Source organism: Acipenser ruthenus, chromosome 34 (genome assembly GCF_902713425.1).
Source record: "Acipenser ruthenus chromosome 34, fAciRut3.2 maternal haplotype, whole genome shotgun sequence".
Lineage (NCBI taxonomy): Eukaryota > Metazoa > Chordata > Actinopteri > Acipenseriformes > Acipenseridae > Acipenser > Acipenser ruthenus.
The window spans coordinates 8,264,612-8,281,536 of record NC_081222.1 but is presented as its reverse complement, the minus strand read 5'-3'; the positions used below and the strand labels follow the sequence as shown (position 1 = coordinate 8,281,536).

The 16,925-nt window shown below is 40.6% G+C and overlaps 1 protein-coding gene across 2 annotated transcripts; it reads left to right on the top strand.

The window, feature by feature from the left end:
* Positions 1-251: 251 nt before the first annotated feature.
* Positions 252-15,643, top strand: LOC117402121 (CD209 antigen-like protein D). 2 transcript variants are annotated; one of them, XM_059007155.1, is made up of 10 exons: positions 252-409; positions 1,058-1,195; positions 3,082-3,183; positions 4,250-4,312; positions 4,862-4,924; positions 7,017-7,070; positions 7,168-7,218; positions 10,956-11,107; positions 12,124-12,227; positions 13,033-15,643. In XM_059007155.1, exons 1-10 carry the CDS (start codon positions 319-321, stop codon positions 13,154-13,156), a joined length of 942 nt encoding a protein of 313 aa, XP_058863138.1. In that variant the 5' UTR covers positions 252-318; the 3' UTR covers positions 13,157-15,643. The 2 variants fall into 2 exon arrangements, with proteins under 2 accessions (XP_058863138.1, XP_058863139.1); XM_059007156.1 differs by lacking the exon at positions 7,168-7,218.
* Positions 15,644-16,925: the final 1,282 nt, after the last annotated feature.

Genomic DNA, 16,925 nt, shown 5'->3' with positions numbered 1-16,925 from the left:
TGCTTTGATTACCCTAGTTTCCACTACATACATTTCGTATGAAACCTATTAGACACATTGCAATGCTATTGTAAATAGAACTGGAATAAGAAATAAGTCCTGGAAACTTGAACCACAGCATACTCTGCACTTGTAGCATCTTTTTCTGTAGGAGATTTTGACTTGCAGTGGGAAGTTCCCTTATTTTTAGGAAATTAAAATTGCTAACTCATTTTATTTCTACATTTCCTGTTGCTATATGAAGAACTGAATCTAGTAGCGAAACATCAGTCAGACCGTCACGGTTCCGAGTGTTCGGATCACTGCAGGGTCGGCAGCATGGCAGACAGTAACGACTTTGAACATTTTGACTTGCATCAACAAACTGCACAAAGAAAATATCAGGACATGAAAAGAAACTGCGGATCAGGTACATTTCAGTTTCAAGACTTACCTGTCTCCCTGCTTGGGCTTGTGTTTGAAGGGAATGCATTACTGTTAGGTTAGGGTAGTAACAGTGTTCTACACTATGTGAAGCCAAGGTTGATGGAACAAATGATTTCAGTAGCATTTAAAATGACACATATTTACTAAGGAAGTTGCTACACTTTTAATTGAACTACCATAGGGTATGTGTGCAGAAATTAACTTATTTAGTGCCACCTTCTTATTAGTTTTTCTCGATGGTGCTCTATATAATAAAATATATAGAAATACTCAAATAAACTTAAGTTCAAAGATAAATGTTAGTTAGAGAGGAAGTCTACCAAAGGATTAATGCCATTGCAAAAAACCTCTGCTGTTTCTTATATCTAATATTAGATTGGAGCAAAATGGATTCCAAAACCAATGCATAGCTGTCATACAGACGTTGTGTGTGAGATACCATATGAAAGCAATGCATAGCTGTCAGACAGACTTTGTGTGGGAGATACCATATGAAACCAATGCATAGCTGTCATACAGACATTGTGTAGGAGATACCATATGAAACCAATGTGTTGCACATTTCAAAGCAGAATCTTAAAACCCAGAACTGGTCAATATGTACATTCTTTGGACTTGATTCAAATTCTAGCAGTGGCATTTTGCACAACGTGTTTTCGACCACCTGTGAATGACGAAGATGAGGAAGTTAACTATATACACGTGGAAGAATCTACTGAATCTGAGGAACAGATTCGCAAAGGGAAGTCTAAACCCATGAAGACTAAAGGTAAGCTCTTAATTCCCTGGCACTGTTTCTCAAAGATAGCTACTCACTGGACTCTACTGAGCTAATTACAGTATACCACATTATTGTGTGTTTACAGATTACAGTGTTTAAAGATGGTTTTCACATTAAAAAAAATGAAATTGAGCAAAAAAAGGTGTCTACGTAGGATTCATAACATAAAAAATGTGAAAACTGGCAATAGGCAATTTCAGTTCTGCAAATATACTCAATGCTAGTTCCATTTTTCTTCCACAGATGGTGCTGGCTATATGACTTCAAGAAGGATTAACAATAGCTTTTGAATAATTAAAAAAAAAAATTCTCTCTCTCCCTTGTCCTTCTTGAGCAGCCTGCTCTAGCCTGCTGTCAGCTTGTGTGGTTGTGAGGTTGTGGGTGCATCATGTGCGGGGTGTATGCATGGCCAATGGGGTACTGCACTAGGAATGAGCCAATGAGTGAAGAGTGGACAGAGTTGTGCTGCATAAAAGGGGAGTTAGTTGTGAGTAAGGAGTCTAAAAGAGCAATCCATGAGAAAGAGCACACATTCAGTACAGTAGTCACATGTGAACAGGATGCCTTCACTGATGACGTCAGACCAGAAACAAAGACTCAGGAAGTACGGGTGAGAGCTGAAACGCTACGGCGTTCAGCTGCTTTTATTAAATAATAAAACAAAAGATTTAAACAAACAACAAAACACTACAAAACAAAAGGGCACATTGGCCAAACAAATATGAATAAACAAATAAGCGTGCTGGTTTTACCCCAGCACGATACTTAGCAGTTGTTTACTCTCTCTCGCTCAAAACCTGTCTCGCCTCTGACACTCTCCCCTGAACACAGACAGATGCAGTTTCTTATATTCTGGCCGAGGGGTTAACTAGCTGTTAATTATCTTATTACCCCTCGGCCACAGTCTGCACGCGTTTAGTAAGTTTAGTAAGGATGCGCGACTGTCAGCTAGTTAAATAATCAGTAGCTGATCAGTCACGCATCCTCACAAAGATTTTAAAATATAAATACAAAACAATAACAAATACGCGGCGCTTTGACCTGCGCCGCAAACAAAATACAAATAATAATACATATATATATATATATATATAGGGGCGGGACACTCCGTCACATCATATCAAATGAATATCTAGTGCACTTTCTTTTTGCTTTAGCCTATAGCAGTGCTTCCCAACCCTCGTCCTGGGGACCCCTGTGCCTTCTGATTTTCATTCCAACTCAGCTCTCGCTTATTTAACTAAACCCTTTTTTTTAGACTAATAATTTGCTTAATTAGACCTTTTTACTTGTTTTCAGCTCTTAAACAGTTGCAGTTTCAATTTAGTTATAACATTTTATAAGTAACTTGAACTCTGCAACTTTTTAGGAGCTGAGAACAATCAAAAAGGTATAATTCAGCAAAATGTGTCATACAACAGGGAATATCTATTTTTGATTGAATTTGTGATTTGTGAAAACAAACAGCGACCATATCGAGTGGATATTTCTCATATACACAAATATTACTGTTTTTATTAAATGGTTTAAAAAATGACCACTGGGGAGTGTAGCAGCAATCTCTGTCCCCTATGAAGCTGTGATTTTGTGCAGAGATTTTCCATTCTCAGAAATTTGAGATGCATACCCATGATGGTCATATCTAAAACCATCTCACTTCAGAAATTCAGTTAAAAAAACAAGGACGTTAGAGGTATTTGTTACATGCAATGTGCTTCACTGACAACAACCTTCTTATATAGATTTTTAAAGTACTTCAATTTGACAGAAATATTTCAGCACACACAATAGAAACTTTCCATTTAATGTGCGTCCCCGGGCTCAGCTAATGTTACGCTCCCAAGTCCACTTACATTTGTATTTTGTTTTTCCAGATCGTAATGTCTGTGGAAGCAAATCCATTGTTGTTCTCTACATTCTGTTGGTGGCTACCTCGATGGTGTGGATGATCCTGCTCTCCAAGGCATTTGCAAAACGTAAGTCTTAAATAGAACAAGAACAGATTTCCAATAGGAAAAATAAATGCCACATACAATAATACATAATTGGGATTGACCACCTCCCCATTATTTTATTGAATCAGTTAGTTTTATCTATCCTAGCGGGATGTTGTCTCAACACTGCAACCCACATAAAGATTAAAAGCACTGAAGGCCAGCCGCTGTTCTCACAGTCAAGCCAACCCGCTGATCCTACCGAAAAGAAAGTCTAGACTCGTCAGGCACCAGAGCAGCAGGGGTCGCTGAAGCACAATGAAGTGAATCAACACAAGCTGATTTCCTCCCTTACTGCAGGGCAGCTCTCCTTGTGGCTCCCCAGCCAAGACGGGCAACTCAGTAGGAACAGGATTCAAACCATGGGTGCATGACTCAGGCTGCACTCCAAGCGGTCGTGCATTTACAAGGTCCCTTGGTTAGTTATCCTAGTGATAAATACAAATATGTACATTAGGCCTATACAGTATTCAGTACAGTACTCAAATTAAACTAATACCTAGCGCACCATGTCTTTTTACTTTAGGCTTATCGCTAACACAAAATAAATCATGCTGCTGCATTGTAAACATTACTATACAATGCAAAAATAATTAAAGATTATTTTAAATTGAATGAATACATTATTTTAGCACATTTCTTTTCTACCGTAGCCTACTTAGTACACAATTAACACAAAATAGATCATGGTGCTGCATTGACACGTTATGATACAGTACCTTACATACACTGCACAGAAAGAAATCATTTTTAAACTTACATATCAAATGTTAGTGTACACATGGCTGCAAGTAAAACACACAGCCTACCTGCTACTTTTTAATAAGAGAGAACATTTTAAAGCTGTAGTTAATGCTGGGGTGATTTAATTAACAATGTAGGTCTTCAAAAACATCCTTCATTACCACTGACTGATCAAATCTGCTGGCAAACCCTTTAAACATTGAGGAACCAATGGCTGTGTTTCCAAGGCAACGTGCTCTAGACACTGTATACAGGGAGCCTCTATGTGGGGACAGTTTCCTCTAAAGTGTTTTTTCTTTTTCAGATTCGGAAATCTCTGCTGAAATCGAGAACCTGAGAAACTCGAGGACAATTTTGAAAGGAAATGGTACGAGTTTCTCTCTCAAACTAAAAGCTCAGTCAACTCTCGATCAAGGACGTATTTATATACTTGGTTTGGTTTCTGTTCCACTAGTGGGAAGTACATGCTGGTGAATTAGCCTGCAGTACCACTTCGTTCGTACTTATAATGATGTATTGAAAGGGCTTAATACTGTATGTATTTGCAATTATCTGATGGGACGTTATGTCATTGATGTAGAGAACAGGGAAAAGAAGAATGCCAAGTACTTTTTTGTTGGTCCCTGATAGATCAGTTTAGATAGATCAGATAGCTCTGTGTAAGGAGGTTTGCACTCCTTAACTTTTGGGCTAAAAATGTTTAGAGCTTATTTTATGCCAAGTTATCTTAATTAATGTGTGTGTGTGTATATATATATATATAGTTTTGGTATGATTTCTAAACTTACTCAAAAAATACTTTACTACCTGCTATCTGCTAAAGCAATGACAGTGCTCCATGCCAGCGTGCTTCAGATACTGTCTTCTCCTTTATCAGAATCGGCATGTCTTTATCAGAATTGAATATGTTTTTCAGAATCTGCAATATCTGCCGAACTACAAGAGCTGCGGAATACACTGATCAGCCTGAAAGCAAACGGTACGCAGCCCCTTCACGCAGAGGGGTGCAGTGGCACTAGAATCCTTTAGAGTTCATCACTCCTTTAATGATATATTCTGTTTATCCAGTAGGCCACTTATCAGACGAATGGCTTGATTGATTGTGCTGTGTAGAAATGCTACAAAAGAGAAGGGAAAGAGGGGGCTTAATTGAAGTTTATGATATACATGTGTGGCAAAGTGCCCCGCCCCTGTGTGCATTTGTGTGTTTTGTGTATGTATGCGTGCGTGTGTAAATGTTGGTGTATAGTCATTGGTACACGGGATATAAACGGGTCTGTGTTTCACGTGTATTTAAAAAGTGTATATTTGTATTTAGGCACGGGATTGCACATCACGCACGTGCATTTAAAATATAATATGTGAACACGGGGTTTCACGTAATGAATTCACGTGCTGGGATTCAAGTGAGTAATTAATTAGTAATTGAATCCCAGCACAACAGTATAAATAGATGCACGTTTAGTCACTCGTGGTTAGGTGTTCGGTGAGTGGAGAACGGGATTGGAGACGGAGGTGAAGTAAAATAATAATAATAATAGTAAAAGTAATAGTTAACGTGTTTTCACTCACCGTGTTTGTTCGTCTGTCTGTCCTGCACCGTTTGTTTAGTGTTAGTCCGTTTTGTATGTCTGTTTATTTTGGCGCAAGTGCCGTGTCCTGTTTTTGTACTGTTTACAACCCTTTTATTTGTTAATAAACGCTGAGTGCAGCCATTGCACTCAGCTCATCACCATCACCGTCTGTCTGTGTTTGAATTCCTTCCTGCTTCCGGTCTGACGCCACCCACTCTGGCCGTCTTTGTGACAACATGTCTCAGTGATACTTTGATATGAATAACTGTGAGCCTCGTTATGCATCCTCTCTCAATACTGTATACTGTATATCTCTATTGATACACTGACATCACAGTTCCGTCGCAAGGAAGGAAAAGCCTGTTATAGACGATAGTGGCTGAGTGGATAGACACTAGATAGAGTGGAATCTATTTCAGTCAGGAAACTCATGCAATAGATTATTTATTAAAACATAGACGAGACAACATGTCTACATTATACATATTTTGCACTGCATTCTATGGCCTTTGACCTCGCCTTTCGAGGTACCCCTGCCCATAAATTAGTTTGCAGGATAGCCGCCCTCCCCTATCAGACGAAGCCAAAAAGTAGGCAAACTCTGTTGCACAGCAGGGACGTAATGGATTGAGGTAAGATATACATCCTTTCCTTAACCGATCATCGGACGTATTGTTTATCAAAGGACAAATAAGATACTAGCTATTCAAGTGACGGTTTGATCTGGTATTGGAAGCACCTAAAATATGCTTGCTGTTTATGTGATTTAATCTGAGGTTAAAGTGAGTTCCCTGCCTGAACCAATAATCTCATGGGATGTGTAGCTGTTGTTTTACGTCTTGTGCATGTCTGCTTTTACAATGTTGTTAGCAGTGCATCACCATCTACCAATGAACCAATGTGCTCCAAGTTGCTGTCCTGTTGTATTAGTTTTCTAGATTATGCATTGCCTCAATCCGCAACTGCACTCATTTCACTGCTGGTCTGGCAGAGGCGGTGTTAGCAGCTTGTCTCTGACAGACAGTCGGCCATGCACACTAAAATTCCCGTGCAGAATGTGACCATCTCCGAAATGTATTAAAGTATTGTTAATTCGGAGATGGTCACATGTATAAAACCCCCACAGCTTTTGCTGGTCGGGGTGGATGTTTGGAAGGAGGAACGTGAGCGAGTGAGCAAAATGAAAATCAAAAACAAAAGTAAAACAGACTGTATGGTAGGATCAGTGAAAGCTACTGCCCAGCCTGACCTTGGTGTGGTGTTTGTTATACGTGTTCGTGACCTGTTTTGTTTAAGCCTTTATTTTTGCTCTGTGAGCTGTGTTTTGTGTACAACCTTTTTATTTATTTTTTTCACAAAATAACTGGCTGTAGATTTATTTTTCTTTGCACATCTGCTGTTAAGAAACTGCATCTGGCCGACTCAACTTCCTGCCAAATTAATATTCAAAATGAGTTTACAGGCAAAAAAAACACTGTTTGTTTTCTGTTTTTTCAGTCACTGAAGAAATACAAAACCTGAGAGTGGAGCAAACCCTCCTGAAGGAAAAAGGTACAATTAACTTACAAATGCAAAAGAAGTTCTCTGGTGAGAGCAGTTTAGAGACTTTATTCTAATAACTCCAGTTTACACATGTGTGTCTTTTCAGATTCTAAGATCATGGCAAATGTTACAAACTTGGAAAATTATGTTTCTAAAGGTAAGTTATAAAGAGATAGGAGCTCCAATATATATATATATATTGTAAAAGAATAACCCTCGTTCGGGTTCGTTGCCCCTTTAAGAATACGACCCAGGACTCAGAAATGGCGTTTTGAAGCGCTGACGCGCTATATTTTAATGAACACAAAAATAAAACAAACACACACAAAATAAACACCTAGCTCCTCTTGGAGCACTTACTACACAAGGTTTTTTCCCTCACTAACTTGCAGGACGGCTAAGCCGTTTACCTGCTAACATAAACCCAAAACCACACCGGTTTAACCCAGCACTTGCACTCTGACTGCACGGAAGCAGAGCACCTTCTCTGCCTCCCTCTCCTCAGCAGCCCTGAGCAGACTGACTGCTCCCCTTTTAACTGCCCGCACCTGGGTCTAATTTCCAATCACGCCCAGGTGCAGATGATCATTAACAACAAAACAATTACACAACAAGTGCATTCTCACATGTTTCTTTTATGCAGGGAGGATTAACCCCCTCCCTGCTGTCTCACTCCACCTACTTCCTCACACATCCCCCCCCCCTTGTCTTTTCAAGACACAGGCCACGAGACGGCCACCTCCTCCCCTAAAACACAACCACCCAGCCTCAAGTCCAGCAATGTCCATTGCCGCCCTCTTCCACGGGCGGGCTTGAGGATGGGTCGGTTCTTTCGGCGCTGCCAGGAAGGGACCGCAAACCGGCGACACGGGACCCCACCGGGCTAACAGGGCCGACCGAAGCGTAGGCCGGGGCACTGGAGGATGCCGCAGTGGACACAGGTCTTCCCCTGGGGACTGGCGCAGTGATGCCCGACCACCCAGGGGGAGCGAAGCAGCGAACAGGGGGAGCGACAGCGACGTCTGGCAGCAGCCCAGCGACGTCTGGGTGCTCGGGGAGAGCGGAGCAGGTAACCAGGGGCAGAGCTGTGGCCAGTGCTGCAGACCCCTGGGCTCCAGGTCCAGCACAGGGAGGTCCAGGAAGACCGGCAGGGTGTCCCGGAGCAAGGGGTGAGGGACTGGACGCAGCGGCGCCGAACTGGACTGTAGGGGTGGTGGAGGTATGCTTTCCACCTCCTCCCCGGGCTCCGGCTCCTCCCCTCTGGGCTCCGGAAGCGGCGGCTCCTCCCCTCTGGGCTCTCGGAACAGCTGCTCTACCTCCCATTTCTGGAGCAGCAGGTCCAGCTCTGTAGGCTCCGGCTCCGGCAGCCCTAGCTCCACTCTCCACTTCTTGGTCTGCTCCACTTGAGCAGCGGTGTTTCTCTTAATTTCCTCGATCAGTTCCTTAAAATCCATTTTTCCTTTTACTGGGTCGTAGGGGCACCCACACTTCTGGTACCATATGTAAAAGAATAACCCTCGTTCGGGTTCGTTGCCCCTTTAAGAATACGACCCAGGACTCAGAAATGGCGTTTTGAAGCGCTGACGCGCTATATTTTAATGAACACAAAAATAAAACAAACACACACAAAATAAACACCTAGCTCCTCTTGGAGCACTTACTACACAAGGTTTTTTCCCTCACTAACTTGCAGGACGGCTAAGCCGTTTACCTGCTAACATAAACCCAAAACCACACCGGTTTAACCCAGCACTTGCACTCTGACTGCACGGAAGCAGAGCACCTTCTCTGCCTCCCTCTCCTCAGCAGCCCTGAGCAGACTGACTGCTCCCCTTTTAACTGCCCGCACCTGGGTCTAATTTCCAATCACGCCCAGGTGCAGATGATCATTAATAACAAAACAATTACACAACAAGTGCATTCTCACATGTTTCTTTGATGCAGGGAGGATTAACCCCCTCCCTGCTGTCTCACTCCACCTACTTCCTCACAATATATATATATATATATATATATATATATATATATATATATATATATATATATATATATATATGGACTGGAGAGGAAGGATATAGTAGAAAATTATTGACCTGAGGGAAGACTATTGTTACTGACAGGGATATAATGCATTGCACCCTGGAGATAACAATAGTCTTCTCAGTCAAGAAAATAAGGGAGGCAAGGTTGGATAGTAAATACTACTTTATATATGTTGTTTAAATATAACTGATACAGCATAAGTAAATACATAAATAACAAAAATAAATAACAGGAAATGTTTTTGAAGTTCTTTGCCAAGTTTTTCCAAAGTTCTCCGTCCAGGTTTGCTGACTGCTGCGTAGTCCAGTTCATATCCTGCCTGTAATATTTATTTACATTGTCGAGTTGAATTTGTATAAATTTCAGAAAGTCAGAAAACAGTGACAGTGACGTTTTAATCACCATTTTAGTGTTTGGAGCATCTTTCTCTTGTAGTAAGTTTTGTAATTCATTTTCTGTCAAGTCACAGAATCAAGCTATTTTCTCTTGTGAAAGTGCAGGGGAGAAAGATGTTTCTTCGAAAAGGGACAGGACTGACAGTGATATGAACCAATCACATGCCAAACTGAAACTATTGACCGGTGGTGTAAGGATGTTAGGCAATAGTTCAATCTATTTTTCTACCTATGATGAGGTTTTAACCAATCACAGGCCAGGATTTCCAATCGCTGACTCATGTATGTATGTGTGTGAATGTGTATATATATTATTAAAACACCAAAAGACGCACTATTTTTAATAACACAACAAAAATAAAACACAAAATAAACACCTAGCTCCTTTTTAGAGCACTAACTAGACAGGCAGGTCCCTGACTCACTCGCAGGACGGCTAAGCCGTTTACCTGCCAAACACATTAAACAAACAAAACCACACAGGGTTTCCACACTTTACGACTGCTTGGAAGCAGAGCACCTTTTCTACCTCCCTCTCCTCAGCAGCCCTCAGCAAACTGACTGCCCTCTTTAAATACCCTGCACCTGGGCCTAATTTAACAATAATTACCAGGTGCAGGGGATCATTAATAATAAAACAATTAACAAATTAAATTACACAATTAAGCAAAACAATTCAATTAAAACAAATGTGCATTCGCACATGTTTTTTCATGCACTGAGGATTAACCCCCTCCCTGCTGTGTTACAATATATATATATATATATATATATATATATATATATATATATATATATATATATAATCAAAAAGAAAAAGGTAATGTAGGTACTCAAAAATGTGAATAATTGCTAAAAAATAAATTATATCCGAGCGTTTTGGACACAAGTCCTTCTTCAGCTGGATGTAAAAAGATTTTTTTTTATCAATTATTCACATTTTTGTGTATCTACATTACCTTTTTCTTTTTGATTTTACACCTTATGTTAGACAGCAGTTTTCTTTTTTTTTAAATATATATTATATATATATATATATATATATATATATATATATATATATTGCTGTCCTGTTACCTGCAGTAGTTCTTAGTGGTTGTGTTTCTTCTTTTTTGTTAAGTCTGTGTTTCTATGAGTTCAGGAGCTTCTCTTCAGTTCTAGTTGCCTTCCATAGACAACTATAGTGATCAGCCAAAGTGTCTTTATAATGTAAAGCACCAGCACCATTGTGCCCAGCGGTGTAATACCAGCAAAACTGAATAATGAAGCAGAACACGAGATGGCACTGACTCTTATCAAGAGAGACATTCTTTGGCTGATCTTGCCTGTGTTACCTTTATCTATGGCAGGCAATTAGAATGAAAGAGCAGCTCTGGAACTCAAGAGAAAGAACCTTAACACAGACTTGACAATAAATTAATACATGAATCACATTCCTACTCCTTTTTGTTTTCAGTGTGCGTCATCAAGACCTGCCCTTGTGAATGGACCTTGTTTAGTGGGAAATGTTACTACTTTTCCAATGAGAACAGAGACTGGAAGAAAGCAAGAGAATTCTGTCAATCCCAAGACTCGGACCTTGCAGTGATCAACAGTGATGAAGAGCTGGTAGGAGACATCCCCTCATCCTCTTCATCACTAATTATAATGAATAAAACATCAGCCAATGTCTAAACAAGCAGGGAATCCCTCTGACTCTCTCAGCATTTAATAACAGAACAGAAAATAAAAGGTTGGAACAGACAAAAACACAGGACACGGCACTTGCGCCAAAATAAAATAGACAAACAAAACGTACTAAACACTTAAACAGACAGACGAACAACCACGGTGAGTGTTTTTACGTTCTTACTTTGTTACTATTTAGTTTCTCCTTCTCTCTCTCCCGTTCTCCACTCACCGAACACCCAACCCAGACTGAGTGCTACGTGTCTCTATATATACTGTTGTGCTGGGATGCAATTACTAATTGATTATTCACTTGAATCCCAGCACGTGAATTCATTACGTGCAACCCCGTGCTCACATATTACATTTAACCAACACGTGAAGTGATTTGTGCCCTCCTCTACACTTTTTAAATACACGTGAAACACAGACCCGTTTATATCCCGTGTACCAATCTATACACCAACATTTAACACACGCACGCAACATACAACATATAACACACAAATGCACACAGGGGCGGGGCACATTGCCACACCCATTCATAATGAAAATAACTATCTAGATATGGTTTCATAATCCCTAATTTATGTCGGGTGCAAATAAAGTGCTCACCAGGCTCCTGGCCAGCAGGATTCACTGTAGCTCAGCAGGGTGACTCAGTCCCTGCCCATTTAGCTTCCCTAACCCATGGGAGTGCCAGAGTCAATGCTCTCTGTGGAATCCTCAGTGAAGACCAGAGACTTCCAGGAACCTGCACTGCCCTGACTGTATGAACCACCCTGTACACAACATGACCATGACTTTACCTGGGATTCTCAGTACTCAGCAACCCCTATATCTGACATAGATTAATGTTTTCAATAGAGTTCCAATTGAGGTATTTTTAATTTATGCTTCATTATTAAAAATAATTCCATTGTTCACCAACTTTTTTTCCTCAATCGTGTTTTCAGAACTATTTAAAGGGCAAAGTTCGAGTGGATCACTTGGTTGGAATGAGCGATTTGGAGACAGAAGGGGTCTGGAAGTGGTTGGATGGGAGTTTAGTGGATGGGAGGTAAGCACTTGAGAAACGGTGTCCTAACATTACAAGAGAAAGATGGCATAAGGGATAAGTACATGCCACATAATAAGGCTGTGATTCTATCAAGGGGTTTTTGCATTTATTTACAATCTAGGCAATTAAAGCCTTTTTTAGTGGTGGGCTCAGGCTTTATGACTGGTACTGTATTTATCCAAACAAAAGGAAAACATTTGAAATGTTTACCATTTATAACCCGAACTCACAGAAGCTTCACTCATTGGCTTTTCCTATGAATGAAGCGTTATCCTTCACGTGACCAGAATCACAGCATTGAAGTATCTGCAAAGAACAATCTATACATTCTTCACTCGCTTCATATACAATAGCATTTAAAAAATCTAATTCACCTTTACCATAATGTGCGTGTAAAACAAAACAAAAAATACATTAGATGTATGAATTACTAAATTACGAATAATAAAATCACTTGGTAAGTCTAAAGAGCTATAAAAAAAATATATAATTGAAGTATCTGCAAAGTACCTGATTGTTGCATTGTCTTCACTACCTTAATGTGTGCATGTTTCATATAGGGGAGCCTGTGAGATCTAAAAAATGCTGGCAATGCATAATAGGTCAAATGTACTGGAATGATTTTGTTACTCTGTAGACTGTAATCTGCAAGATGATCAGGCACCTGGGCCTAGATTGACCTCAGTGTACACAGCTTTGTGACTCTGTATTATTAGAAAATTAAGTTGTGTGTTACAGTCTAAGGGCTTCATTGTTTAAAGAGGGAACCTTGCAGCCAATAAAGGACTTTTGTTCTACTGTTTAGAATGTGGAATCCTGGGGAACCAAACAATCAAGGAAAAGAAGACTGTGGTGAGATGAGCAACGGCAAGCTGAATGACATCCCTTGCAACATAAAACAACGATGGATCTGTGAAAAAACACTTTAACAACAAACATATTCAAAATACTTGAGTATAAAATAGCTTAACTACAAATCTGACGAAGCTCTATCCAACAGCTTGTAATCTTATATATATATATTGAACTGCTTTTATAAAAACGGGAATTTAAAAAAAAATAGCATCAGGTGTTACATCTATGATCTAAAATTGGAAAATGATTCAGTACCATCAGCCAATCAGCTTCCAGCTCTAGCGGGCTTCTAATAAATAGTAGATGCCTGTTGGAACGTTGCAGCACCAACTGTGAATCAAACTTCAAATCAGTCTGCGCAAGTGCCAGATTTTTCATTCTGACATGCTGATGAAAGCAACCAGTCCTGTAACGCAGCTTGTCAGCTCCATTCAGATATCTGGCACCGTCCAGATGAACTATAAGCAGCTCTGACAAGTAAAACATAATTTGTTAATAACGCTTTTTTTGTTATTATGCATATGATCCTTTATGAAATTTCATGACTATTTTCCTATTTGCTTAACGGAAGGGCACCCAACTAATCACTAAAAGTTCAAGTGTTTTAAGTGTTTTAAAGTGTTTTTTTAAAGAACATGATAAAAAATGTTTTCTAATATCGATAGTGCCCTCTCGATGATGGCTCTACCATGTGACAGTTGACCTTGACTTTCGTTAGCGCCCTCACCTTCAGTTCGTGATGCATAACTCCAGAACCAGTCAATACTTCATGGCAGAGCCTTCATCGACAGTATCGCTTAAATAATACACAGTGTCTTCCTGTGATTAATGTATATTTTTTATTAAACTTAAAACTGTAGATTTGGGGGCTCCCGAGTGGCGCATCCAGTAAAAGCACTCGCTAGAGTGCAGGATGCGCTCTATAGCCTGGACGTCGCCGGTTCGAGTCCAGGCTATTCCACAGCCGACCATGGACGGGAGCTCCCAGGGGACGGCGCTCAATTGGCCGAGCGTCCAGCGCACCAGCGACCCCTGTAGTCTGGCCGGGCGCCTGCGGGCTTGCCTGTAAGCTGCCCAGAGCTGCGTTGTCCTCCGACGCTGTAGCTCTGAGGTGGCTCCACTGTGAGTCTGCAGAGTGTAAAGAAGCAGGCGGCTGACGGAACACGCTTCAGAGGACAGCGTGTGTTCATCCTCGCCCCTCCCGAGTCAGCGCAGGGGTGGTAGCGGTGAGCTGAGCCTAAAAATAATTGGGCATTTCAAATTGGGGAGAAAATAATAAAAACTAATTGGCAACGACTAAATTAAAAAAAAAAAAAAAAAACAAGACAGTAGTAGATTGCTAAAAACACTTCAGATTTCCAGCACCTCTCTGTGTGAATGTGTGTCACGATGTCTGCTCCTGGAGCAAATCCTAGGCATGGAGTTACTTGATACACTGTTTCATATACTTGATACAGTGTTTCACATACCTGATACAGTGTTTCATATACTTGCCACATACACTGCCTGGCCATTTTATTAGGACTTTACCCCTTTGGCATCGCCCTGACAATGGCTACAGACATGACAGAAACTTCAGACATATTCTACGGCCAGCACAATACAGCTGAGCATGTTTGGGATGAACATGAATGACACATTCTCCATCATGATCCTCTGCCCAACTCTGTACCAATTGTGTGAAATATTACTGACGGAATGGATTAACATCCCACTAGACACCTTCCAGCACCTTGTGGAGTCTATGCCATGTCGTTTCAAGTGGGTATAGGTCCTAATAAAGTGGCCAGGCAGTGTACATGCTTATTGTTATGTGTTTCTGCATTTAGAAGAAGTTTCATTTTGTAAAGTATTGAACCAAACCTCACGATTCAGCTTCAATTTCAGATTCAGGCAAAGCATTTCCAAACACTGTTGTAGTCACACAGGTGTAAATGTAATGGAAGAACACAGTCTTTAATTGTTCTCCAATCCACAAAAAAAGACACAAATACATTTAAATCTTTCTTTTTTAGTTTTTACTATAAACTGCTGGAGAAACTATAGTTTACAAAATTACCTGGGTTTTAGATTGAGTGAGTATTTCGGTTTTAGAGTTAGTTAAGTTAGTTGGGTTTAGTATTGATTGTTGGAGCAGGAAAGACAGATGGTAAGGAGAATGCTTTGAAGTGCACCAAACAGCAATTTAAAGGGGACCCTGTGTTTTCTCAGAGGTAACATTTTGGGGCTAAAACCTTCAAAGACTGACAATCTCCTTCCTTTACTTCATTTTATGATGTTATAACTTTGTGAGTAAAACATCAAAGAAGCATTGATGTTACATTCACTTCAGCTAATAAAAGGAAGGTGGTCAATGACCTGATTGGTTGATACAAATATGCATCACTATGTAATTGTCTTTTCTGATAGGTTAAGAAATACGGGGTAATGTCATAAGGGAAGCCTATATTAATTCAAACATTGTATTGTCTTGTTGATTCTATTATAACTTGTGCTTAAGGAAAATAGAGTACCCAGCTGCTCTGCTGTGTCTAATAAAATATATTTGTTGAAATCTACAACGGAGTTCGGAATCACAATAATTTTATACTCCTGGATGAAAGAAAGAACATTAGGAAACGTTTTAATTTCTTGTTGAAGACTACATAGACAACAAAAATGACATACAATCAATGTCTTTTGATTATCTATATAAATTCTGCTGCTTCTTCTTCTAATTGTGATTGGATATTTAAACACACACGAGTCCACAAGTTTATCTGAACCCTGTAATGGAGCTCACACTTTATGAACCCTTCCTATTGCTTCTGATTAACTCTTAGCTGCCTGCGCTGGATATATCCTGCTGTGTTCCTGCTGCAATCATTCAGATGCAGATTTTTCAAATACAGCTTCTTGTTGGAATGTGTAAGCTCTGTTTCCAGAACCTAGAAGGAAATCAGACGATTAATACAGATCACTGTCAAACCATGCTGTAAAATAGGAACTTCTTAGAATGCGTTGGTCATGCGTATGATCAACATAAACTCCTAGGTCTTTTTCATAGTTCCCTTCTTCAATTTCAGTATCTCCCATATGATACTTATAATGCACATTGTTATTGCCTGCATGCAATACTTTATACTTTTCTCTATTAAATGTCATCAGTTTGAATGACCTTTGCTGCTGCAACAGTGTTTGCCACTCCTCCTATTTTTGTGTCGTCTGCAAATTTAACAAGTTTGCTTACTATACCAGAATCTAAATACATTGTAAAACACCTGAACAGACCACCGTCGGTAGACAGCTTTCACTGAATACTTCTGCCTTCAAACAAGCCTCTATCACTCCCCTCCTCAAAAAACCTACCCTCGACCCCACCTCCCTCCAGAGCTACCGTCCTGTCTCCCTCCTACCCTTCCTCTCCAAAACCCTCGAGCGGGCTGTACACCAGCAGCTCTCTGCTTTCCTGTCCAACCACTCTCTGCTCGACCATCTCCAATCTGGCTTCCGCTCTGCTCACTCCTCTAAAACCGCCCTTCTGTCTGTCACCAACTCACTAAACTCTGCCCGAGCTGCCTCTCTCTCCTCTGTCCTAATTCGCCTTGACCTCTCTGCTGCCTTTTACACTGTTGATCACTCTATTCTACTATCCTCTCTCGCTGACCTGGGAATCTCTGGCACTGCTCTGGCCTGGTTCTCCTCCTACCTCTTCAACCGCACTTACCAGGTAACCTGGCATGGAGCAACCTCCACACCTCGCCCTCTCTCAACAGGAGTCCCCCAAGGGTCAGCCTTGGATCCTCTCCTGTTCTCTCTCTACACCCGCTCCCTGGGCCCCCTCGTCGCATCCTATGGTTTCTC

Excerpts from the sequence above, each read along its gene's own strand:
- LOC117402121 (XM_059007155.1), top strand. The coding sequence starts at position 319 with ATGGCAGACAGTAACGACTTTGAACATTTTGACTTGCATCAACAAACT. Across the intron at positions 410-1,057 it reads GAAAAGAAACTGCGGATCAG|CAGTGGCATTTTGCACAACG; the intron begins GTACATTTCAGT and ends TTCAAATTCTAG. Across the intron at positions 12,228-13,032 it reads GGGAGTTTAGTGGATGGGAG|AATGTGGAATCCTGGGGAAC; the intron begins GTAAGCACTTGA and ends TCTACTGTTTAG.